This window comes from Ammospiza caudacuta, chromosome 6 (genome assembly GCF_027887145.1).
Source record: "Ammospiza caudacuta isolate bAmmCau1 chromosome 6, bAmmCau1.pri, whole genome shotgun sequence".
In the NCBI taxonomy this organism is placed as follows: Eukaryota; Metazoa; Chordata; class Aves; order Passeriformes; family Passerellidae; genus Ammospiza; species Ammospiza caudacuta.
Window position 1 is genome coordinate 27,041,376 of NC_080598.1, and position 27,136 is coordinate 27,068,511.

The window sequence follows — 27,136 nt, forward strand, 5'->3', positions numbered from 1 at the left end:
GATATAACTATTACCTGCATGAACATAACTGTGTGAGATGAAGACTGTAATTACTGCTCTTTTTCCCCACAGCATGTCAAGGAGAATCTGCAATACTGTTTCATCCATGGAAATGTTTGTGCTGCCCTCAAGTGCCAACTTTTATGAAGACTCAATGCCACCTTCCTGTTAAGCCTCACCTGGTAGCCACATCAACAGAGTCCACATCATTTCCATAGATCAAAGGGTTGAATTCTGTGGAGGGAGTAGACTGCAAATCATTCTGTGGTCTTCCCAGCAGCAGAGGCACCTCCTGCCCCTCATGAAACTTCTCTAGATTAAGAATTGGCTGAGTATTCAGGCTCATGCTGGCCAGGGCCTATTGAAGGACATTATGCACACATTCAGCAAGAACAGTTATTTAAGGAACAAATGATCAGAGCTACCCTGCCCTCTAGGCAATTGCAACAATTATGCATGCTCCATTAATTCTTCTTAAACCACCTCCACGCTGAGTCAACAAGCATCTCCAGCCCCTCCTTTGTGCTGATTGTCAAAATGATCTCCTCAATGCTGGAACAGTCCTGGAGCCAGTCAAGGAGTAGCACAGAATTCAACTTTGCTAGATCATTCATGACATGAAAACAGATAGTTCTAACTGGACTACTAGTAGCATGGCACTGCTTAACTCTACTGCTTGTAGAGTTATTTCCATGTGTAATTTGAATACATCTTGGGAATTAGAGGCCTTGAAACTTGCCCTTAAAGGTGACTATTCAACCAGTAATTTGATATTCCAGGAAAATGTGGAGACACCTCTACACAAACACCTGCTTTATCCCTGAAAACTTCCACTTTCCATTGGAATGAAGCCTTTATCTGTCCATAAAGATACCACTTCAACCCTCAGAAAATCTTCAAGGAGCAGCACAGTGGAGAATCAGTCCTGGACACCCAGACCTACCCTAAATCTTCCTCATTCTTCCCATTTGCCACTGAGGCTTCATCTTTTCACTTAAAAAAAAAAATATATATATATAAAACCAAAATAAACAAACAAATTAAAAAAAAAACTCCAAAAGAAAAGGGTAAAATGGAAAATTGTGGGGAAAAGAATAAAATAAAGAACCTTGTTGTCAGGAGTGAGCAGCTGTTTCTGAGTGATTGCAGTCATGCTAACCAGACACTGGAGGCAAGATGGAAGATCATATGATAACACCACAGCAGCCCATCAGAGCCAAGACGAACACATGACCATAGAGAAACAGATGGAAGGAAAAAAAAATATCTATTACTACCAAATATCACAAATGAGAGGAAAACGAAACGGACCACAAAATAGACACATCTTGGGAAAGAGGTATAACTGCCCCACCCCCAAACATTCATATCTGGTCACTTTGAAACAGGCAAGCCTGTTGTCCTTAATGATGCAGCTAAGAACTTTCTACAGCAGTTTAAAAGCAGATATCCTGGAATTCATTTATTGACTCTAAGAACCAAAGGCACACAGAAGTGTTAACCTTAACAATGTGGGCCACAATTTGTCTGCTTTGTACCAGCAGCACTCCTTTGCCAATGACAAAACCTTAATAACAATGTCCATAGCAATACGCAGGGAATGTAAGCTGAATCTGGGTGAACACTGAGAATTTTAAATATATCTTAAAAAAAATTGCAATCTGTTCTTCTGATACTTGAGTTTACCTTTGCACTAGTGAGGAAATTTTACTAAATAGTGCCTGAAATTGCAAGGGGGTGAGGCAGCAGTGGGGGGAGGTTGATCTAACAAAACTCCAGGCAATACATCACTTCCATCTGTGCTGACAGCAGGTACAGGGATATCAGAGAGGTTAGACACTTTGCTCTCCTGGTCTATGAGGAAAGAGAAAGAGCAAACCTCATCACATTAGTAGCACACTTTACCTTCAGATACTGCATGCAGCGTGCATAAGGAAAACAGAAATAAAGAGATAAAACCTGCTTGACACGATCAGCCAGGATGACCCAAGCTGATTAATGGCTTAGCAGGACCTGAGAGGAGAGACTGACACTTCACACACAGATCTGTGAATGGAGGGGAAACAAAGATGATCATAGCTTGATGGATCAAGTCAGAGTTTAAAGCCCACATGGCAAACATAAAGGAGGGATCTGGAACTTTCTGCATCGACTGGAAACAAGTTGGCCTTAAACAACAAATAAGAAACAACCTGTTGTGTACAGGGACATTTCAGCTTTACATTCACTGCCTTGCATTCTTATTCACTCTAGCAGAAGACTGGGCAACACTACATATGCTACATTCTGCTGCATCTGAGTCCTTTCCCCAAAGTGCATATTACCTGTTTCAGATGCTTTTTCAGCTCTGAAGCTTCAGGTTCTGGCAGTGCTGGCAAAGATTCTGCATTTGTGGGAACAATCACCTGGAATTAAGCACAACAACAGACTAAAAATTTCCCAGCTGTAGTCATTTGCAAAACAGAATCCCCAGAATCTCCAGCACTCCAGACACCAAGGAATAAAAGACACAAAAGTAAAATAAGAAATAAAAAACTTCACAGACTCAGACAGACACCTGCTCTTCACTTCTTTAAGGTTGTTAATGTTTACAATATAATAAACAATGAAGTTACTTTATCATTTACCACAAAAACAAGAAATTTGAATCAACCCACACTTTCCATCAATTTGATGATGTTATTCACATTTTCCTTAAATTAGCCTTGCTCAGACCCTTGTAGAAAGTGAGATACATATCCCCACTTGAACCATGACAGCCTGTGGGAAGGTTCTTAACAGACTGGGTTTCTTAAGTAGGGCTATAAGCCAGTCTGACAATTAGCCAAGAAGAAAGTTCTATCATTTGCTTGAGGATTCACCTACTAATGATATAGCCAGGTCAATTACTGAAAAAGGATGCCTAATGCAAAAGACATGGATGGGGACCTTGAGACACAGGAAAAGGAATGGAATCCTAAAGTTTAAGATGGGAGTGCCAAAGGCAGACTGAGGCCAGGCATTACTGCATTCTCAGTGAGTACACTGGTGACAGTACACAGCTCCTGGAAACAAAGCCATAACTTCTTATGTGTGCCACTTACCCTATTGGTATCCAGGTCAATAAGCCATACATCATCAGGCATTTTAAAATCCAGTTTGTAAAGGAAGAAACTTGCTGGAACACCGATGATATAAGGTGTAGGGGCTAGAAGCAACTGAGAAAGACAGACTTTACTAAGGACAAGATCTGCATTTGATATCACCATGTTCTTCCCAAATATTTATTTACTGACTACAGTATGTTTATAGCAGAGTAGACAACAGAAAATGCATTGATAAATAAGTAATTAATACCATACAATGGAAGCATTAAAAAAAGAAAGAAAAAGAAAAAAAATAATAAAAGCTTCTACTCAGCAAGGCTCAATTTTCATCTAGGAGAAAATACATTTCCATCTCCCATGTTTCATGTCTCACTGCCACCCAGGACATAATGTATATGGCTACACAGCTCTTTGCAAACAGCTTGCTGTGTCTATCATGGTCCAAAAAAGAAATATGTTCAGAGTAAGAGCCTAAGTTGAAAAGCAGGAAGTCATGGATGAATACATCCTCAGCTCAAACTGAGTCTGTGCCACTGTAAATAGGCACATACAAGGACTTTACCCTTATGCTCGTAGTGGTAGTTTGGTTTCAAAATAATAACATCTCTAAGAAGTACAAGATAGACACATTTTTTCAAATGTATGTGGAAAACTTATGGGCAAATTCAGGTTGCTTCTGGCAAGGCAATAAACAGAGGAAAAAGGTTTAAATCAACTAGGCACATAGCAGTTTGAGACCAGTGGCTTGGGAGGCTAATTTATTCTTTTAATCTAGAACTGTTGGTCCCCTCCAAGGAGTGGCACAAGAACAAATCTAAGCATCAATTTCATGATAGCACTGAAGTAGTAAGATGGCTTGAATTCTATCTTTCCAAGTAGAATAATGAGCTCCGGCAAAGAACTGACTATTGGCAAAACCCAGGCTCCCAGCTGAAGCTAAACAACACTTCATATTTCTGAGATTGCAGGCAATAGTTTCTGAACTCTGAATTAAAGAGCCCTCAAGCATCCTTAAGTATTACCCTGGACCCTCCTCAACAAATTTTAATACTCAGTTTAGAGGGGGAAGGGGGTAAATATCATAATAATATTGTTGATCTATGGTTGTTCAGTTCATTGTTTGTGAATTACTGCTTTAAATCATTTTATTCACTGAGTGTGCTCTGAAGATATCCTACAAAAATGGTGTTACCTATGATTTAAATAGTTACACTCAAGCAATGTTCCTTGCAAGGCAGACTTGGATACAATCTCTGAAAAGATGGTGAATGAAAAAAGGACTACAACCATATGAATTTTAGACATCACAGAAACGTCTTTTGTGAAAGACCAATAAAGGAAAAATATGTACCTGTTCTGCAGAGGCCATGCAGGTGGGAAGCAGAGGGATCACTGGGAACATGTACTCCAGCGGGTAGATCATGGCCACAAAGGCCATCACAGACATTGAAAGTGCATTATAATCTCGGGACTGCAGTACAACCTGCAACCAAAGAAACTCCCCTTAGCACTGCAGCAACCATTCACTTCTAATACTCCCCTCAGGTGTATACAAAGATTACAGATTTTGGGATCTCCACAGACTGAAATTCAATGGCTGTGAACTGGTAACCCTCCACTAATCTGTCTGAAAACAAGCTTTGGGTGTTTTTATGAGTGGGAACAGAACTTTTCAAAACAGGAACCTCAGAAGGAGCTATTTATTCCCCTCATCCTCCACAGACAAAATTCACTCCAGACAGTGCAGAGAGACAGCTGTTCTACACATCCAGCCTACCCTGCTTTTGAAGAGGGCAGAACTTCCTACATACTTATCAAAGATCAATGATCTTCCCTTCTTACCTTGTGCTCCAGAAGGATGCATGTCAGCACCTGCAGGCAGGCATCCACTCCCAATAACTCCAAAGGCAGATGCAATGGAAAATCCACCAAAGTGAAGCGGGATGGATCAGGAAGAGCAAAGGTCAAAGCTGGCTGCAGCTCGTGTGGCAAGACTTCCACGTCCACCCGCTTCTGGCCAGCAACGGGCATGGGGGAGCGCAGCAGGCGGTATATCCAAGCCTCAATCTCCCGCAGGTCGTGAAGCAAGGCGCTGGACTTCTCCTCCACCAGCAGGGAGCCTGTGAAAATCCGCCACGTCGTGTCCCTGCACAGGGAGAACGCCAAGGTTAACACTCCAAGAACTTCACTTGACAGCCATTCTGCAAGATTCTTCCAGAGAAAGGGGAGATCCACCAAGGATTAAAAGAGGCAACTAACAAACCTTTGATCACACAAAGGAATGGAAGATAGGCATTCATACTGACACAACCCACAATGTGAAGAAGAATAAATCTTTCTGTGGCAGGAATCAACACAAGGATGTCACTTCAGACTTCATTCACGCGTTTAAAGGATTCAGTCAGGTCCAGATCTCTGAAGAACTCTCATCACCCTCACGCTTGAAATTCAGCAGGCACACAGGACACTCTCCTATCTCATCCAGAACTGTAGCACACTGACTGCAGGACTCTGCTTCTAGCAGTCTACAAACCTTGGCAAGAGTAGGAATTAAACCTGAGATAATAAAAATATGCCACATCCAAGATCTTCCAGATGTTTTAGCATAATAGAATACCCTTTATCATTCTGTTCTAAATTGCAATGTATCATTCTTAAGAGCTGAATAACCCATGGAAAAAATTGATTTATTTCAGCTAAATCTCTGAAAGCTGCGTAGAAAACATTTAGGTACCTTAGCAAAACAAGCAGCAAGTTCTCTACACCCAAAGCTGGCAATCTGCAAGCCTGCAGCTCACAGACAGGCTGGCCAAAAAGCATGTACAGCACTGCTCATGGCCTTCAGAGCTTCACAACTCAAAACTGGGTCTGACAAGGGAAGCACAGAGCCTTGTCCCCTTCAGCCCTTTACCCTGTAGCACAGTGAGAATGTACTCATTCTCCAAATAACTGCAGCCTGATAAATATCTTAAGTTATTGGAACAGATCCCCTAGAAAGCTATGGGTTCAAATTGGAGGTTCTATCTTACAGTTCACAACTTTAAAAAAAAAATAAAATAAAAGGAAAAAATATTATAACACTGGAGGCTTCACAAAGACAGAATAATTAGAGAAATTTGGATGGCTCAAAATAAGGGCAATTTGAGATTACACTGAGTACATGATACACCTCTCAGGAACTGTGATGCTTCTCATCCTCCACTCATCCTCCATCTACTTGTCATGCATAAGACATTAGGCTGCTAAGAGGTGTGCTCCACTTTTGCCAGCTGTAAGGGTTCAGTTTCACCTTTATTCTGCCACCACTTCAAAACTATTCTACTTTTCCAGGTCACCACTAGAAAATCACATGGTAATTCAAACCTGCTGCTTTACTTTTCCCAGAGATGTATGCTCAGTAGTCTGTCTCTTGCTATCCTCATCTATCACTTAATTATTCTCTTTAAATATTATGCCAAATAAGAGCAAATTTTTCAAATACCACACGTCATTCAAACACCAAATTGAGGAAAATCATGAAATTCAGTGGGGTGTTTTTTCCTCAATAATTATCAGGCTAAACCAAGTGACAAAACAGCATTCCTTAACACTTACTTCCATTGGGGGGAAGTTTTGCTCTGACAAAGTAATTTATTCTCCATCAGTGGATTCAAGTGCTAAATCTGCTAATGCAGTCATACTAGCCCAGAACAGTCCCCTAGAACTATTCCAGGGCAGTAGCCCAAGAAGTAGGCCACTGCTCTATAAATGGGACACATTCACCATTTCATGCAAAATGTAAAGAGCTTATAAAGATAAAAATTATAATAATAATAATCCTGTCATTTTTTGCTTTTGACAAGTTTAATTTTGAGTGTACCAAGCTACTTAACTCACATTATGTACTATCTCACAGTCCTGTCTCTCAAACTGTTGAAGATAATCCCCTGCTTCTCCAGAGATTAATTTCATACTTTTTCTATTTAGTTAGCACATTGGAGAGGAAAACACCATCCTGGAACTAAGGTGTCAGGCACACTAGCACAGATGCACATCCTTGGCTGAAATACATAAAGAATTGTCCCTTCCATACCCTACAGTGCAACACCTTCTGTTACATATTCAACACTACAACAGCAAATACGTTACAATTCCTACATGACATTAAACATACACCACGTTCCTGTCAATTTGCTGTTACCAACAACCATTCCCATGTTTCCTAGACAACTACTTTGTTTTCTACCTCTCCTCCCACTCTCCTTCAAATATTGTACTTTGACCTATTTCAGCTGATCCTGCTTCTCTAGTCTTTTCTCTCCCACGCTGAAGTTCAGACTGTTTCATAAGCTTGTTAAGCACATTTTCATAATTTCCCTCCTGCCCCAAGTAGAAATTCTCTCTGTTATTTCTTGGCTGTTTCTAATTTCCCAGAGAATCAGTCCTGACATACACTACCACAGAGCTTAAATGCCAAAGCAACAGTAGCAGCATAAGCACTCAGCTTCAGTCATCAGAAGGGTAGTGCCTCTTTAGGTGCATCAAAAATTAAAATCATACCAGATTACAGAATCAGAGAGAGAAGTTTTAAAAAAATTGTTATAAAACTTTTCTTTTCCTACTGTGAACCTGGGTTAAAACAGTGAAAAAGGCCAACCCTTGGTGTTTGGCGGCTTCTGCAACCACATCTGGAGCCACAATTTACTGTGCAAATAAATTGCAGCACTGAACACAAACAGTAGGAGGAAAAAGTTCTTCCCTCTCAACATACCTCTGCACCCCACGCGGAATCCCCAACTTCTTGCCCAACAGTCTCTCACTACAGCAGTCCACGAGTCTCTTGAGGGTGTACAGACACTCCCGGAAGGTGGAAAAGAAGGGATGATGGCTAAGGATGCACAGAGAAGTCAGAGTGCTGTTCCGAGAGCGATGGCTGCCTTTGGCCAGGCGCTTGCTGCGCGGGGATCGGTTCACGTCAGGGGTAGACTCCGCGCTGGGGGCCTGCAGCGAAGAGCCGCTCTCTGAACTCTCGGTGCCCGCTTCCTCCTGGGGCGCTGATGCATCCGCAGCTTTAGGGACCTTCTGTCCCTCTCGAGCTCGATGTCCCCCCGCACCCTCTCCCTTCTCCTTGGGGACTCGCTTCTGGAAGGAGCGGTAGAAGTTGACGCAGATGCCATAGCGGGTGACGCCCGTGTCCTTGTCCGTGAGGGTGAACACGAAGGACGTGTCATCGCGGAAGCTCATGCGCCTCTGCCGCACGCTCAGGCATCCTTCAGGCTGGCAGAAGAACACGACGTCGGGTGGGAGGGGAAAGTCTGCGTGGTCCTCCAGAGGGTAACGCCGCAGCAGCTCAGGAGTCTGAGCGACGCTGTCACTGCTCGGGTGCCTACAAAAGAGGCAAACAAAAAACCACATACATAGCTGACCAGCAACAAATATTTTTGCAAACTTCCTACTAATGTGCCAAGAGCCTGTGGACTCAGCTTCATCTTTGTTCCCTCTCTTCCCTACTGTCCATGGAAAGTAGCTTCTCAGTCATGAGCCGCAAAGCTCCTCACTAGCGCAAGGCAGAAAGGTTCAGTAAAGAAGTTTAAGTCCATACAGTCATTCGCAAGGAGCCAGTTCAAATCTGATTAGGAAAAGGCCTTCCAGGAATATGTTGTTCCCAGGAGAACACTGCATTGTCATGTTGCTCTGACTTTGATTTTCAAAATTAATTGAACTGCACAGGTCTCTGGGCAACATTTCAGTAGGAAACACATTGTCCCTTCACAAATACACAGTCAGAGGAAAAGCTCCTAGATTTCAACCATTATGAACAAGATGACAAATTAAATGAGAAATCCAGTATCAGTTCCTAACTGGGAAAGCAAGAATTTACAAGGAAAGAACTCAGATCAACAGTAGAGGGACAGGGACCTCATCCTAAAACCACTTTCATTAAAAGTTCTAGCAACCACACAAACATATGTGTTTGATTGTCAGATTGGGATTTAAAGTGTAATTTATATAAAAACTGCATGGTAATATGCACAGCTATTTACCACTGTGACTCACTAATCTTTGTACTACAAATCACCACAGAAACATGAAGACAGAAAGGCTAAACTGCTGTTTCCTAATTTTCCACTAGATTCTTTCAAGATATTATGCCTTTGCCTATTTCAAAATACAAATGACACTTGCTTTTCTCATATAAGAGATGTGAAAAAATTCAAACAAGTAGTAATAGAATGCTCACAATTTACAAAAGAAAATCACTGGTGTAAATAGCTCTGCTGACTAACTCTTCCAAACTAATGTTTTATTTAAAACAAGTAAATATGCTCTCATAACAAAACTGGTAACAAGATTTATACTGCCTGTAAACTTAGATACTGAAATACTGTATGAAAAAAAGAGAAACACTAAAATGTTTTTATATGCTAATGGACACAATTAATGCATCATCTGCTGAAAAAGAAATGTCAAATAATGCTGCTACTATTTAGAGAGTCTATTTGGCAGCAAATGGTCCAAAAAATGACATCAACAAAGTACGAGTGCATGTATCACCACTTTGTGCCTCTGATGTAATATTGTAGCTACAAGGACAGAGTTTTCTCAGACATTGGGAAAGTTTGAACCCAACAATTCCAAAAAGTATTGTTGTTTGTGCACAGTGGATAACAAGATGTAACAGTAAAGGCCACAGGAGCTCCTAAGGGCTTTGTAGGAGAGGCTGTTTCAGTCAGCTCCATCTTTCATCACAAGCATTTGCCAAAGTGCCAAACAAGACAGCAGGGGCAGCCTAACAGCATGGGCTGGCAAAAAGCAAGAGAACTGTAAGAGTCCAGAAGTGATAGTAGCAAATTTCTAAGTGAGAACATCAGACACTATAAGCTTCACTGGAGGAGGCAGCTAACATTTCTCCCTCCTCTTCCTAGTTGGTGACATATAGAAAATTTGGTTGTTTTTCTACAGACAGAAGTATTTAACCATTATAGTATTCAGTCTGTAAAATGCAAAAATAAAATAACTATTAGTCAGGATTACGTCATTTCCTCCACTCAGCCTATTAAAACATTACATTCAAAGTATTCTGAAAAGAAAGCAAGAGGTACAGCAACAGGCTGATGCACATGAACCACTGATATTTAGAAATGAAAGCAAAACAGACTTTAGGATACATCCATTACATAGAATTTGCAGAAGGCTGCTGCATAAACTTTGAATAAGGAAAAAATAACATTTATTGAGCATCTCTATGTTTGACAAACAGAACACATCGACCCTGCATTTCATATGTGCTTTAAGTAAATATGCATAACATTTTATCTATTAATAAGACTTTAAAACAAGAAAGCATTCATGTCATTCCTGTGAGGATAAATAAGTATTACAGGGAAAAACAGCCAAGTAAAGCAAGTTTCAGATTTTTTTTTAAACTGAGTTTATAGACTACATTTCAAAAGCTAGAAAAGTAGTATTATTCTACTACTAGCACATTAATAGTAATAAAAGTAGTAGAAAACCTGTATTTTACTTGTCTTTAGCTTTCAGTGTTTTCAATTTGTGAATCCCTCTGTCCTGATGCCAGTAGAAGCAAAGTTCAGACACAAAGACTACCAGAGAGTGATAGTTAAATTAGCTTTTCTTAGTCACCCTCTGCAGACCCTTGAAAAGAAGTCTAAAGACCACAAGTTAAAAAATTCAATTCTGACTTCACTAGTGTCTTTCAAGAAGTGCCCTGGCTCAAGTAGGTGCTCCCCTTAGGGGAGCATTCTGCACACATTTCAGACAGCAATTCCTGAGCATCAGGAAGGTTTCATCAGTGGATGCAAGGCTATTTATCCCCACTCTACTGCCCAAGCAAAAGCTCTGCTGAGGCTGTTTCACATTACCTGGCTCCAATGATCACAAGATAGTCAAGCAGCCGAGAGCAGATTTTCTTTTTCTGCACCATTGTGCTCGATGCCCCTCCCTATGTCATCTCAAGGAATTCCTGTTCATTGATCCAGTGGTCAGCTATCCCATCAGCTGTGATCGCTGCCTTGGGGAACAGAATCTGCTTGGAACAGTCTGCCAAGTCCAATCTAGAACCAAGAAAAGCAAGAGTGTCAAAAGCACAGCCAGGAATACCCAAGACATACAAGCAACTTCATGACCTTAATTATATTCCCAAAAAGCCTCTACGTTCGGTGAAGTCATGGTCATCCACAACCTCTGTCTTCATGAGTATAAAAACACAGCCATATGCCCACAAAAGCAGAGATGAAAAACACACAAAAAAGTACAAGAGTATCTCAAGAATTAATGGTTGGAGTCAATCATCTTAGAGGTCTTTTCCAAGGTGAATGATGCTATGATTCTGTTCTAAGGGAGAACACAGACCAACAAAGCTGCCTACCACTGTCAAGGAGCTACTCATTACATGGTTTGTGTGTTGCTTGGGCAAATCCATAAGATCTTAAGAGTGCTTGGGAAAGGAGCTTCAACTGGCAAGACTGAAGGAAAAAAAAAAACCACAACCTGAGCTTTAGCTGTGGGATAAACAGAACAACTAAAGAAGGCATAACACCAGAAAACCAATTTGATAAAATGCATCTCACCATCCCAAACCTGCAAATGGCTGTCAGCAGGAATGATCTCCACAATTCCCAAAGACTGTGATCTCTAACACCTTTTCTGTACAGATACAGAACTGCAGTTCTACAGAATTGCAGTTTACAATAGCAAAAGTGCATCTTGTAAAGCATACTGGGTTTTTCACTTATTTCATTCAGTTCCATTTATCTTGTTTAACTTCACTCCTTACTCCTGATACCCATGCCTCCTGCAGCAAATTTCTCTGAGTACTTTATGATAGAAACATCTTCTTGGTAAAACTGAGATTACACTGCAGCATTACTACTTGTCAATAATTATGCTCAATAGATATCCAGAAAATAATTCTTTCCAATCCCACCATTCCTAGTTCACAGAATTCAGGAAAGAACAGGGAGAAAAAAAAAAGTTTTTTAAAAAGGAGTACAGTTCCACATTACAGTGTTCCCTACAGTGTTTGAAACCAACCTGAAAACAGACACTTCATGAAATTGAAAGGTCTCAGAAACTCAAAAAATCAGAGATGCTCAGAGTATTCTAGAAGTTTACTAAGTATTCCAATGGATTTTTTAACAAGAGCTATTTTACATTAAAAACTTAATTGATTGCTTTCTGGGACATATTCAGAATAAGGTTTCCATTTCAGTTCATGTTTACATCCTAAGGCAGGATGTAAACATATCACATACACAGTAGGGAAATTTTATTCATTAGCCCTCCAAACAGCGGTAAGAATACAAAAACATTACAACAGTACGAACAAAAAAGCACATATGCAATTTATAAAAAAGGAAAATCATACTAGTCAGTAGCTACTATTAAAGGAGTAATAAACTGAAAGAAACTTAAAGCCTCACACATAAAAAATCCCACATTTTGTGAAACTGTGGCACGTTTTTAATAGATCCTCAACTACAGTTACTGTAGAGTCCTAAGTAACAGCAGTATGAATTATCTTCTCTGAGCAGCAATATTGTTGTAAATTATCTTCTCTGAACAACAGAGAAAATACAGACACAGGAAGCAAAGTTTCTGTTTCTACATTTTAATGATATTATTGAAAACACTGTAGAATCTGTCCTGGAAAGGCTCTGGATCCTTGATATTCTGCAAATATCTTGGCACAGAAAAACTTAAGAGGAACAATATGAAGTTGGAATATCAAGTGGTCCTTTTTGTCTCCATTTTGAAGAACGACTCTATCTGTTTTCTTTCCAAATGGCTTTCCCCAGAACTCTTTAAAGAACAAACTGCTCAGTCACAGACAGGGGCATACCTAGAAGTACGACTTTGAGGAAATTCTGCTACTTAGTGGTAATCAAAGATGTTTTTCCTCAAAAACAGAGGCTACCTAACCCCTCAGTGAAGGTGGAGAAAATACACTGCATTTGTCTTATGACTGCAATTCCCTACACATGTCCCACAGCCCTGCAAAGAAGTTAGCAAGGTATGCATTATGAAGGTCTTAGAAATCATGAAATTTCAAGAATATCTGAGCAGACAAGTACAAGGAATATATGCAGGGCTTATAATATCCCTGGAATGGCTGAAGCTACCACCCACTGACATCAAACACTGAAGTTTCTGTCCATTTTTTAAAAAAATATCTGAGCACTTTCCATTTTCCACTTTCTATTTAAACACAAGTACCAGGGAGACCAGACTGATGCAGATGTGCCAGGGCTTCCAGAGTCACCTTTATTGATTTACTATACATAACAACACAACAGTTACAGTCAGACATAAGAAGACAAAGGCTTTTTTGGGAAGATAATTTATTGTTGGATTGGAGCAAGAGGTAGAAGAATTAGAACCAAGTGTAGGTTTTTGCCTTCCTCTATTCAATCTCTGGCTTCTTCAGAGATCTAGCAATGGCTGATGACAGCACTTAGAAGAGTATTGCACCAGAATTTGTTGGAACTCGTCTTCCTACTCCTGCTTGGAATCAGACACCACAGATGATGATCTGTATAAGGCAACACAAACAGGCATCCCAGCCCTGCCTTCCCCTCCCTATCTGGCAAAAGCTTCCTTTCAGGCCAGTATCGTTCTGTTCCCTGTGCTGGCAGAAGAGTGTGTGCAGCTACAGGGCAAAACAGACTGTGGAACTGATACAGACTAAACCTAACAGCCCCCCCTTCTTCTCCCTCCCTGCTTTTGTTTTCACAAGGTTATTTTTTTTTACTTCGTTCACCAAGTGACCCCACAAATGCTTGTGCAGGCACAAAGAAAAGGTAGGAGAAAGCAGTTGAGGGAATCTGGAAGACTTGACTGAACACAGGTGATCACAGAACCACAGACAGCACCTCTACAGGCAATACAGAGGTAAAGTAGTTTCTTTCTAAGAGATTTCCTATCATCCTTCCAATCATCCTCCTAGATTTTAGAGACTAAGTACATTAGGACAGAAATAGATCAAACAACCAAGAGATACTTCATTTTTCCTCTTTCATGTCGGAATTTGGACCTGAACCAAGAAATTATCTTGACTCTAAGATGGTTGATATGTCAAAACCTCTTCTCTCTCTCAAACTGCTTTAACTTTACATTGCTTTCTCTTAAAAGTCTTGTGCAGTGTCTTTTCTCTTTGCAAACATATTGGAACCAGCCTTTTGAAGGCTGAATCCTTAAGCAGCACTTGAGAAGAGACTTCCCATTATTTCATCTCTAGAAAAGAAGAAAAATAGAGAAGGGAAGGCCCACCACAGAAAAATACTGCACCAACAGATCATGTCTCAGACAACACCAAAACTGAAATAAGCACTTATATGGACAGTGAACGGGTTGGTGAGAACTAACACTACCTACCCACTGTAGCAGCTGTCAGCAATACTCACCAGTAAAAGCTGGCACTGTAGCCTAGGCACAAGGACAAAAAGCAAGAACCAGCACAAAACCACGGCTTACCAGTTACCATGACATGAAAAAAGTGTGCAAAAAAACAAACACTTCTATTATTGGCATTACTCTGCATTTAAAAATTCCCCAAACACCCACATTTTAGGTTGCAGCACAACTTCTTAGAGGACAATCTGCATGGTATTCTGCAATTTAAAGTCCTCCCAGAAATAAAAGCCTATATAAACAAACACACACACTCATGAAAAGCACCACAGCACACAATGGATAGGGCAGCATGAAAGAACCACAGCAGACTTTCTACCAATTTAGAGTCATCTAAACTGTGTCAGAGCCATACCCTGGCTGTGTCAGAGCCATGCCCTGCATTAGTCCCAAGTTGAGTTGGGACTAATGAGTTGTGCAGTTATCCTATTTCATCTATCCCTTGGAGCCCTCAATCTTTGTTAGGAGTCTTCTTATATAGAGGAACAAAGCAATTTAGCCTAAGAATAACTTTGATATAACAAACTGTTAACCAGTGTCACTGTATGAGGTCTGGCTGAGATGGAGGTCATTTTCCCCTCAGCAGCCCTCCCAGTGATGTGCTGTGCACTGGTAACTGGAAGGATGCTGACAACACATCTGTGTTTTGGCTATGGCTGAGCAGTGCTGGCACAGCATCAAGGCTGCCTCTCCAACATCTTCCCCCCAGCAGTGCTGGGGAGTATGCAAAGTCTTGGGAGGGGACATAGCCAGGACTGCTGACCCCAACTGACCAGAAGGATATCCCATATCACATCTGCTCAGGAAAAACCTAAGAGAGAGGAGAAGGGCAGAGAATCCATTATTTAAAACATTTATTATCTGGAGCAACCACTAAGCCTACTGAAGCTCTGCTTCCCAGAAATGGCTGGACAGCACTTGCTTCTGAAAAGTGGATAATAAAATTTCTCGGCCTTCTTTGCTTCCATGAATGCAATCTTTGCTTTATTAAACTGCCTTTACTTTTTCCCACAAGGTTTTTTCCATCTTATTTTCTTCCCCCTGTTCTGCTGAGGAGGGGTGTGATAGAGTGGCTTGGTGGACAAGTGGCATCCAGCCAAGGACAACTCACCACACTCACCTGCAGCTGTTTTCCTCACACAGAGGCTCCCAGCTTTGATGGGCCAGGCTTACACTGACCTGCATGATGCCTGGCAGGTATTTACATCACTGCTTGCAAAAATGGTATGAAGACAACAGATTAACTTCCAACAGGAAGGTGCTAAGCCCTGCTTTCCTTACAATTCTTCCATGCTTTAAGATGGGACCAGAAAGGCTTCTTCTTTCATTACCTCCAGTTTTTACCTGGTAAAAGATCATACTGCACAGTTCACCAGTGCATGGATACCTTTAGAATAAAAATCAGAATCATACAATTCAATTTGCACACTGACTGAATGATGAGCATACACGGGACATTAATTTGTAAGAGAAAAAAGAGGAAACTGTGAAGGAGACAGAATAAATTATAGGACAGAATCCACATAAATTACGGTTCGCTGACATTTCACCTTGTGAAAAACCAGATTTCTAGTCACGTTCAAAAAGAACTAAATTTTTCGTTTCCTTGGAACATCCTGAATTTCTATTTACTCTCAGCCAAGACAGTCTGTACTGAGTTCAGCTCTAATAGCCACTATGCTGACCTTAGTGCATTGTTTTCTGTGAACTGCAGGCTCACCAATTGAACTAAACTAAGCACTGAAACAAACACAGATAGGGCCAGGAGTTTCAATGCCCACCTTTGGACTGATTTATGTTTCTTTTTCTCACATCACACACCTTGACCTATCTGCTAAGCTATGAGAAATAGGTGTGAGTACCTCAGGACCAGCCAACCTCACCTGTGTGAGCAGCAACTCCACTCACTGCTGAACTGGAAACAACATGGTTTGAAGCCCAGTATGAACTGTTCATGGTAGCTATGTCTTTAGACATTTTAATAATCTTTATGGAATCTTTACCACTGAAATTTTAGTTACTTCTTCTTCCAAGTGTGTTTCAAATGATGCCAGACATTATCTCTGGTATAGCACATGCTATTTTTGCTTGTACTAAACTTTTAAAAAAGCAGACAGGCAGTATTCATACTACAGTGTTTCTGCTAATACAAGAAACAGACAACAGCAGAGATGAGAACACTTCCCTTTCTCCAGAATCTGGCAGAACATGGAACAATTTCTAAAATCTGACCTGATGGACTTGCTATACTGGTGCAGCTGCTTTGTGTGTTGTTACCATGCACCTTGGCAAGGCAGCAGTGCATGCCAAAACTGTGACTCCTAAGAAGATACTTGCACTCTGGAGAAAAAAAAAAAAAAAAAAAAAAAAAAGCATTTTCAAAGAATTGCAAGCATACCTAAACAGACAGTGACATATTTATCTAGCATGGCTAACCTATAACATAGGTGTGATTCTGCAAAATGCCATGGGGATAGCTCCAAGCATAAGAAATCACCCAGTAGAGAACAGGACTGCAGGCAAATTCTAAAAGCAATATTATCTCTTTGCCTTCTGAAAACAGAACTGACACAGTCAAGCATCTTTAGCTTCCACATTAGTTGTCAAGAGCAAAATGGAAGTAGCATGGGCAGGGGTGCTGACAGATAGACTGAAAATGACCAGAATTGCTCCACAAACAGAAGTATCACGGCACACAGATGGGAACCTTTCCACAGTATCACGGAGTGAAGCTGGACTGATTCAGGTTCCTGGTTGCTATAGTGACAGATTTCCCCGTCCTTGCCATATGTCAGCCCTTCAGTGTTGCTTCCTCTCTCCTCCCTGCTTCAGCCAAAAGCTTGGCTAAAGCAGCCTGCTGTACATGCAAAACCATGCAGTCACCACACATGCACACGCTGTGAGAACAGCCCCACAGGTAATCTGATTCAGATCAATCACCATAGCAACCCAATCTTTTAGTCCCCAGATTTCAGCCTGTCGGGTATATTTATAGAGCAGCTAGAGCGCTCCACCCCCTCTGCTCCAGCAGCAAAGCTCCCAGCACTGCCCACACTACCAGCAAGCTTCACCCAGACACAAGGACTGCCTGGGGTCAGCGCTGAAACAGAGCCCTCCTGGCACCTGCAGGCCCCAGGCCAGGAGATAGCACAGTATCTGCAGCATGCTAAACACCCCCCAGTCCGTGAGCATGCCATAGCCACGAGTACTACAAGTATCAGGAGGCGTTCTTGCCCACAGAAAGCTGAGTTACCAACCACAGCCGACAAAATCCGCTTACCCAGGCACCCACAGGATGCTTCCACAAACACGCAGTGCAGGCACAGAAAGAACATGCACAGTGTGCTAACACAAACACACAATCCTAACAGGAACTTGCAGGCAGCAGCAAAGGCAAAGGAGAGGTTCCAGCAGCACCTGCCCCACAGAGCCACAGCTGCACCCACCGGTAGTACCTGAAAGCCATGAAAAAAAATCGTGACCAGGGCTTGAATGAGCAACAAGAGATAAGCATGTGAGGAAGAACGGTATGCAAATACTGCTATCCATTTTATTCCATTACACTCTTGGGGAAAACCATCAACAGTAACCTAATGCAGGAAAAGCACACTCTTTTACAGCACTCTGCTTCCTAAAAGGAAGGAGATGACAGATTTAAGCCTCAGCCACAGGACATTTCACACTCTTCAATTTAGGTTAAAGACCTTATTCTCCTCCCCTCCTTTACTGTATGAAACATCTCTCTCATGATCCTTCCTGGGCAGGATCATTGTGCAGGGCACCACTCTCTATAGAATCATAGAACAAATTCTGGCATAAAAACCCTCTCCCAATCTGGCCAGTTCTCCTGCTCTACACTGTTTGAATTTAAATTCATCTCTTATTAAAAAATCATCTCCGGAGATTTGCATGAGAGAACAGTAACACAAGGCCAACTCTTTTGGAGTCTGTCCTTTCTTGCCCCCCTTGTGAAACATCACCATCACCAAATACAAGAGCCTTCTCGTTTTCTCTACATCATCAGCTTTTCGCTGATCCTCAAATCTGCACTTAAATATTTTGCAAGGAGAAGGAGTGGGAGGAAGGAAGGGCAAACCAAAGCCCACACAATGCCCCTGAGCCCAATTAGCTTCACACCACCTGCAACCACTACAGCATTACATTCTTTACCAAACCAGAAGTGCTTTTGGTGTGAGCTTTGAGCTGAGAAACGCTGGTGCTGCTTCTGGCGCAGCCCAGACCCCAGCAACCACAGGATGCTTCCATTCCCAGCCCTCTGCTGGGAATTTGAGCAGTACACCACAGTTCCCATAATGCAGGCACCAGAGGGGTTTTTCCAAAAACCAAATAGTGTAAATGTACAGCCATAAAAAAATTAACAAGAAAACAACAAAGCATGTGACATTTGAGAGAACTGCTGGATGCAGCTGCAACTGCTAAATTATTCAGTGCTTTCCCTTGCCACGGCACCTCCCCCAGCCACAGTGAGCAGCTCTGGGCCAGGAGACATCACTCATGGCATCACCACCACCAGATACAGATACAGGCACATTCAACTCTTTCCTGGAAATCGGTCATACAGACAAACAGGATCCCAATAATAAATTACAGCCATTTGTAAGACAGAGGAGGGGGAATGATCACAAGCAGTGTGGAAACACTGAAACATTGCTCAGGATAATGTGAACCAGAAAATAAAGTACTTTAAATAATCCAGTCATTTGGCTGTTGTTAGCACCTCAGAACCCAGAGCCCCACATTTGTTTTGCCTTGTGTATTAGAAGCACTCAGCCTGTGTCCCCACGTGTGCCACCTGCTTGTTATTCCTTCCCTCTACACACCTTCCCCTACTCTTCATCAACACTGTGGGAGACCAGAAATTCCTGCTCTCAAACCAATCCTACTATTAATTTTGGTGATAAATCATCGTACCAGCTGGTCAAAACTGAAAGGAAATAAAAGAGACAAGCCCATTTTCTCTCTACAAGAGCTCTGGGGTGTGAGAAGCGTGCGTTTGGCAGACTCACCCACACGTAAACACTGGGGGAAGCAAGCTCAGAGCGAAGAAGAGACAGGAACCGCCTCAAGCGGCTGTTGGAGCTGCAAACGACACAGCAAGGGCTCCCCAGAGCTCCCTCCAGACACTGCAGGGGCAGCCACCACAGCAAAGGAGGGAGGGAAAACACCACCCTGCTGGCCATGTCCTAAGACTACTTAATAAGAGAGAGGGGAGAAAGCAGGTGGCCTGGAGGACAGAAGCAGCGTGCCCAGCTCGTGGCTCCAGCAGAGCAGTTTAACTGCTGACCGAGAGGAAACAGACACGCCAGCAGAGCTGCTCCGCGTTCGCGGCTGCAGCAAATTTCGGTGGGTACTGGTTTTGATTCCTAATTATCTGTGTCACAAAAAGCACTCCTCTCCTCCTGCTAGCTGATGACAGGGAAACAGGCAGAGGCACAACTCCTCATCTCCTGTCACCAGGGCTTTCCAGAGCAAGGACGAGATACCCAGGCAAGAAGAGACCAGGAAAGCTGGTGTCAAAGCTACAGGCAAGAAGGCAATCAAAAGTTTTACACTGACATTGGCAAGTTCAGTCAGAATATAATGGGAAGCGGGACACAACCAGGGCACTGATCTTGCAGATGTGACAAAGTAACAGGATATGAAATAAAAGGCTGCTCTGCTCAAAAGATAACACACAGTTCCTGGAGGTCATCAGATAACAAATTTAACAGTAACGTATCTTTGTCCCTTGCGCAAAGAAGCAAATGTTAATTCCCTGATTGTCACAACTGTTTAGAGATTAGTTACAAACAAAACAAAAAGGCCATATCTGACAAATATTACCAGGTAAATCAAAGGCAACATGATGACCAGCTCTGTTTTGAGGAATGCTGCTATTTTGAAATAATGAAGACAGCAGAAGAAACAGAAAACCATAAAACCTCGTTCCTTGCTGCTACTCTGATGCATTATTTCTCACAGCAACCCAGAAGCACAAGGCTCTCATTTAACTGCATTGGCTGGGATCACAGCATGAGAACCGCCTCAGCTTAGGTAATTTAGGCATATGTAAGCAGCACTTCTTATTTCTAAATCCCTGCAAGGGTCCTGCTAGCAGCAGTGATCTAAAGTGAACACAACCTCTCACAATTCAGTGGTTTCTGGGCACAACCTCCCCATCTGGGAGCTCCTGGCAGTACATGGGTCAGCTATCCAGTTTGCTTGGTTTGGGGTTTCAGCTCATTATCATTATTCCACGACAGAAATCAGGAGCATGTTTGTCAATATTCAACAGTAACTTCCATGTTGTTTTGACAGGTTTAAGGAGATCCAGTGACAGAGAATCTAGCTCCTCTAGAATTATTTTCCAGCTCCAACAACAGAGCAAAGACCAGCCAAATTATACAGGTTCAGCCACCAAGAGTGAGCAGTAGATTGACTGAAGTTCTTCACAGCTCTCACAGCAGAGAAAGAAAAGCAGCAAAGCATTCTGTCTTCAAAAGAAATATCACAATTATTCCACAGATTAACAGATTATCCCACTAAAATACATTCCTTTCTAAGTGATGCTTCATGATGTTCATTTTTATTTCACTTTGTTTCTTATTAGGTCACTGGCAATCCTTTCACTTCACAAAAACTCATAGTTTGAGGTAGATGAAAGCTCTTTAAACTGGGGACATGACATTAATCTTGCATATCAAGCTCTTTCATTCCTTTTCAGTAAATCCTTTCCTCATTGTCACAAATCTCTAATCAGAAGCTGCATCTCTACTTTTTACCAGTGCACTAAATAACTGCCTGAAATTTAATGCAGTATATCTTAAATGCAGGCACAACAGGGCCAAAGGACATGGCAGGAATTCATCTGGGTTGTAACATATGCATTGCCTGTCTCCAATTCCTTCCTAATGGAAAGTAAGTGAACCATTCGCCTCTGTACTAAGTTTTAACATAAAAGTATCAATTACCATCTTGTGAGTATGATGACAAATCCAGTTTAAAAATGACAGTGTGAAATGACAGGGAAGACACAGTATTTTACTCCATTTGTTATCTAAATAACAAATGTTGTACTAAATTTATTTGTTATACTAAATCTCTACCAATCCCCGCCCCCCCCCCCCCCCAAAAAAAAAGAAAGCCATTCTTCTAACAAATGTATCTGGAAAGGAATATCAGAGAAAATCTACTAGCTGGAATGCTGGAAATTAGAAACCTTGAAGAAATGTATTCTCTTAGAATTTAGCAGTATTTGAGACTTTCTAATTTAATACTCAAAGTTTTTATAAATATTTGGTTTTGCAACTGACTCACCACAAAAGATATTAAATAGACCAGACTGAACATCTTGACAGAAGTATGTCTAGTATATCCTGTCTATACAGAACCTGAGTATTTGATATGGCTTGAGAGGGGAAAAGCTATAAATTATGAGCCTCTATGCCCCTGAGCCCAAGGCAGATAAAATCAAAGCCAACACTAATTTAATTCAGGAAGATAATATGAACAAGTGTTCTAGTAAGGCCTGAAATGCACTGATGCTTCTACCATTTCTACTGAACCATCAGTCCTGATGCTCTAAAACCTAAAAAGCTACTTTGGCTAGGTAGGCAAGGATTACTGTAAAAAATCCTCCAAACTTTTACTCCCCTGACCCCCAAATCCTTCTAAAACAGACAGAAGTTGGACTCAATACTCTCAGGCACATGATGTGGCTCTTGGGGATGTTCCTGTGAAGGCTCAGGAGCTGGATTCAGTAATCCTTGTGGGTCCCTTCCAGCTCAGCACATCCTGTGATTCATTACATACATGCCCTGCTTGCTTTCAAGAGTTACAGAATGGTACCATAGTTGAAGAAGAGGTTTGCCCTCTGGTATATATTTATGTTTTTCCATGAAAACTTTAAACTAGAGGCCTTTTTTTTCTTTTTTTTTTCTTTTTTTTTTTTTGCTAATTTCCACACAGCATTTGGTTCACCACCTTTCATAGCTTTGGCACATAACACACATCCTAGAACTATGTCTTGGCCATTTTATGCATTTTGTGTAGACAACGCACTTTCAGGGAGGATACTGTTTTCCTTTTTTGCCCATCAAGTAAGCTTAGAATTGTTTTAAAAGCAGTAACCTGGAAAGCCATGCAGTAGGACTCTGAAGCTTACAGCTTGAAATCTGTTAATTTGGTAAGAACACAGGAGTCCAGACTTATGATACAACTGCAGCACCACTGGACAGGGAGCTACAAGATCTTTTAGTGAGGACAAGGCTATATTACTGTCCAAACAAAAGCATTCTAGAGACTTGCTGATGATTTTGCATTTTGTTAAACACACAGTAAGATACTTAAGTGTGCATTTAATTACAGTGTCTATTAAACTGTGTTCAAAAGCTGTGCATTTTCTAACAATACAACAATAAGGCAAAAATAGTATTTTATAGATGGAATGATCTATCAGTTCAGTGTTACATAACATGCTGTGAGGGAATGGCCAGATTAGATCCTGTAAAAACTGCATTTTTAGCTGTGTTGGATGTGAAGTGCTCTCTTGGATGTGTCAGGATTGCAGCTTTTCATTAGTGCTGAACACAGCAAGTGCATCTTGTGCCCAATCCAAAACAGCTGCTTAAGTCCAAGCAGTATAAAGTCCAAAAATAGAGACACTTCCCAAACAACCTATATTTGGATGACTTTGGTTTGATTATGTGACCCTCAAGACACTACAATAAATCTTCCCTCCTCTTGCTTGTGTCTACAAGTAGCATCCTTTTTGCAGATAAGCAATGGTGCAAGGAGCACAGCAAGGACACTTGAGAGCACACCAACAGAAATGCTGGCCCAGAGTCACACTGGACACACAGAAAATGGCTGGCTTGTCTACGGAGAGCACCACACATTGCCAGATGACAGTTCTGCCCCATCTCCATGGGGCTGCAAATTTATAATGTATGTTATTTTGCATATGACTGAAAACAGCGTGGTATATGGAGGAGTTCAGGGGGGAATGACAGAGAAGAAAGACGAGAAACAAATCAGTTTCCTTCAAAGCTTATCATTTCTTGAAACACCTCTTTATCGTGACTCCACACAAACAGTGACACAGACCAAGCTTTCCTCCCCTCCTCCACCTGACAATAAAAGCGAGCAACACAACAAGGTGGTGACACACATTTCTGAGGGGAAAATGTTTTTGATTTATAGTCGACTTTACATAAAATTGCCCAGTACAAAGTGGATTTCCTATTCTATTGTCTTGCAGAGTAACAGGATCTGCTGTTTACAAACCAAGGAGTAAAAGCACCTTTCCAGTCACATTACCGCAGCAGCCCCCTCACACGGCTGCACGCCTCACCCTTTCTAAGGGGTTCTGTCCACCCTGAGCCGCCTGCTCCCTTCCCTCAGCACCCCGTCCGCTTCCCCCCGGCAGGGAGCGAGGTAAAGCCTCCGGGTGGCCGGGACCGAGGGCGCCGGCCCCGCGCCCACAGCCCCGCCGGCGGCAGAGCCCCCTGCCCGCCGGCCACGCCGCTACTCCCACAGCGGCCCGGTCCCGCCTGGAAACCCGCGGCGAGCCCGCAGGGGCTGCTGCCGACAGCGGCCGGCTGAGCCCGCGGCCACAGCGGGACACCGCGGCCCCGCCCGCCACCGGCGCCCGGGACGATGGAGCCGAACCCGGCCGGCCCCTCTCCGGGCAGCGGCGGGACACGATCCCTGTCCGCCGCCGGCCGTGACCTTGCGGAAGGGCTCGCCGCTCTCGAGCATCACCATCGCGCCCGGCCGGGCGGCTGCGGCAGCGGCAGCGGCAGCGCTCGGGGCGAGCGGGGCGGCCCCGCCGCCAGCTGTCCGGGTGCGGGTCACCGCAGGCAGAGCTGCCGGCCGCGCTCCGCGCTCCCTACCCCACACCTAGGGTTAGTGGGGTAGGCTCCGCTTAGTGACATGTGCACGCACCCGGCCGCCTGCGGCACCGGCACCGGGCCCCGCCCGACCGGCTCGCTCCGCTCACCTGCGCCGCCGCCACCGCCGCTCTGCGCCGCCCGCCCAGTTCCGCATCGAGCGCCGGCGGCGGCGCGCGCCACAGCCGGAGCAGGGGGGCAGCGGGGGCGGGCGGAGCGAACCACTCGCGGCGGGGGCGGGGGGAGCCGTCCCGACAGCTGCCCGCAGGGGGCGCTGCAGCCGCGCAAGGGCAAACGGGATGGAGGCGGGATTGGAGGCGGGATTGGAGGCGGGATTGGAGGGGAGATGGAGGCGGGATTGGAGGGGAGATGGAGGCGGGATTGGAGGCGGGGTGTCAGGAAGCGTGGAGCGACGCAGCTCTCCTGCGCAGGCTGCGTCGAGAGAACCGGGAACGCTTCAGGCGCTTGAAGCGTCGAATTGGTGCTTTCAGACCTCGTCCTGGCAAGCAGCAGCTGAAGCCTCGCAGCAGAGCCCGGCTCACAATGCCGTGTACTTTCACCCTCTGTATTGAGCTACATACTTGCTGATTTGCTAGTAGCTTCATAAGATTACAAGATTATTTGGTTATTAAAAGCTTGAGACAAAGCTTTTTTTAACTCCTTCCAAGCTCCTAAAAACCAGTATGCTGCTCAAACAAATCCATTTATTAACAAAACCAAAACTACTAAAATAAACCCAAAATGCAACCAAAAGCACCACAAGTAACCTACAATTTTTATACATCGAGAGTGCAAAATGGAGAAACACTGTTTGATATTTGTCATCTATACTTTGCCCACTGTAGAGGACTTGGGTTTTCAGAAATAACTTTCCTCCCGCCCCATTGATCTGAATTCATCATGAGCAGATACAGATGTTGAATAAGGGTACAGCCAGCCAGGAACACTTCCCAGGATTATAATTCAAACACCCCAAGTTTTCTCCAGCAGCCAAATCAGCAAAATTGATATGAAATAGATCAGGCATAGAGACTTAGAGCAGCAGGATTGAATCTCAGGCCGAGATAGCATTTTGTAAACATAAAAGTACAAAGGGTCACCAATCTCACAGATGGTTCTTCCCCCACACCTGCTTACTTGAGCCCGACAGGCTAATTTGCGAAGCTTCTAAAAGACAAAAAAAAAAAAAGGTTCTGTACTGATTTGCACCTTCAAAAAAAGTGATAATGTTAAGATGTAAAGAAGAAGATTGTATTTGACTACATGATAATGAAAAGTGTGCTGGTTTGGGCTGGAAGAGTTAATTTTCTTCACAGTGACTGTGTTTTGGATTTGTGCTGAGCACAGGGTTGATATTACAGAGATGTTTTTTGTTATTGCTGAGCAGGGCTCACACAGACCAAGGCCTTTTCTGCTTTCCATGCTGCCACGGTGGAGAGGGAACTGGGGGTGAATGGGAGGTTGGGAGGAGACACAGGACAGGTGACCCCAGCTGACCAAAGGGATATTCCAGACCATATGGCTGAGTATGTAAAGGGGGGAAGGAGGAGGAAGAGGGGGATGTTTGAGTGATGGTGTTTGTCTCCCCAAATAACAATTACAGGTGATAGGGCCCCACTCTTCTGGAGATGGCTGAACACCTGCCAGTCCACAGTGAATTAGTTAATTCACAGTGAATTAATGCATTGTCCACAGGAAACGGTGAATGAAGTCCTTGCTTTGCTTGTGTGTGTGGCTTTTGCTCTCCCTATTAAACTGTCTTTATCTCAACCCAAGACCTTTCTGGCTTTCACCTTTCTGATTCTCTCCCCAGTGCTGCTGCCGGGGAGTGAGTGAATGATTGTGTGGGGCTTGGTGGCTGTCTGGGTTAAGCCACTACAGAGGCAAGAGAAATCACTGTTTTCACCACTGCCGTCCACAGCAATGTTATACGTTGTACACCTTGAGAATCCCTTACATTCCCATGCAGTTTTTCTCTTCAAATTAAGGAGATGCAGCCCAAAGAATACAAAGCTGGAAGTTAAGCTGCAGCTCTTGTGTTGACAGCAGGGCCCAGCCACCCTCTAATCCGCCCAGCACTGATAAGCTCTTGAGCTCTGCTCATTACTCTCCCTCTCCTACCCTGCTCCAGTCTCCTGTAAGCCTACTGCTATTCCTTCTTCCTCTGGTCCAGTAGATTCCAATTTGAGTTTGATACTCTAGAGGCTTCAGCAAAACAGCCTGAGGTGTGGAACCTTGCTGAACTGACCATTGCTTTCCTTTCCCATCGGGGCAGCGGACCATCAAGCGTTTCAGAAGCAGCTAATGCTGGACAGCTCTCTGCTTTCCCCCATGCTGCCGCTGTCTTTGAGGCAATGCACATGTTCAACTCCTCCTGGTGTTTCGCCTATGGACACATCAGAAATGAGCAGCATACTGGGGTCAGGTAAGGCCCCACTGAAATCCACATCAGAGCCAGGGCACACTGGACTCCTCTTGCAATTTCGGTGAGCCACAAAATGCATGAAATGGAGAGGAGCACACACAATGAAAGGGTTAATTCTGAATGCAGCTGTACAAATCAAGGTGAGGTGTGTATGCATAATGCATGGTCTTTATGACACACACTTAATCCACTTCACCTATTTGCCAGCTCTGACATACAGCAAGGCACATACTGAGCTACAAATCTCATAACTGAAGGCCAAAACAAACTGCCTGGGGTTGCACTGCCATTTCTTTCTCACCACTTCTTGTTTCTCCCCCAACACA

The 27,136-nt window shown here is 43.2% G+C and overlaps 1 protein-coding gene across 1 annotated transcript in view; it reads right to left on the bottom strand.

Annotated features, from left to right (window-relative positions):
• MADD (MAP kinase activating death domain) overlaps positions 1-27,136 on the bottom strand; it is a 99,568-nt gene that overhangs the window by 43,503 nt on the left and 28,929 nt on the right. The window contains exons 2-8 of the mRNA XM_058807845.1: positions 10,949-11,140; positions 7,837-8,451; positions 4,929-5,232; positions 4,438-4,569; positions 3,084-3,197; positions 2,325-2,405; positions 180-358 (exon numbers count right to left, since the gene is read on the bottom strand). Coding sequence (XP_058663828.1) covers positions 180-358; positions 2,325-2,405; positions 3,084-3,197; positions 4,438-4,569; positions 4,929-5,232; positions 7,837-8,451; positions 10,949-11,010 — 1,487 coding nt within the window. The 5' untranslated portion in view covers positions 11,011-11,140. The remainder of the gene's footprint in view (positions 1-179; positions 359-2,324; positions 2,406-3,083; positions 3,198-4,437; positions 4,570-4,928; positions 5,233-7,836; positions 8,452-10,948; positions 11,141-27,136) is intronic.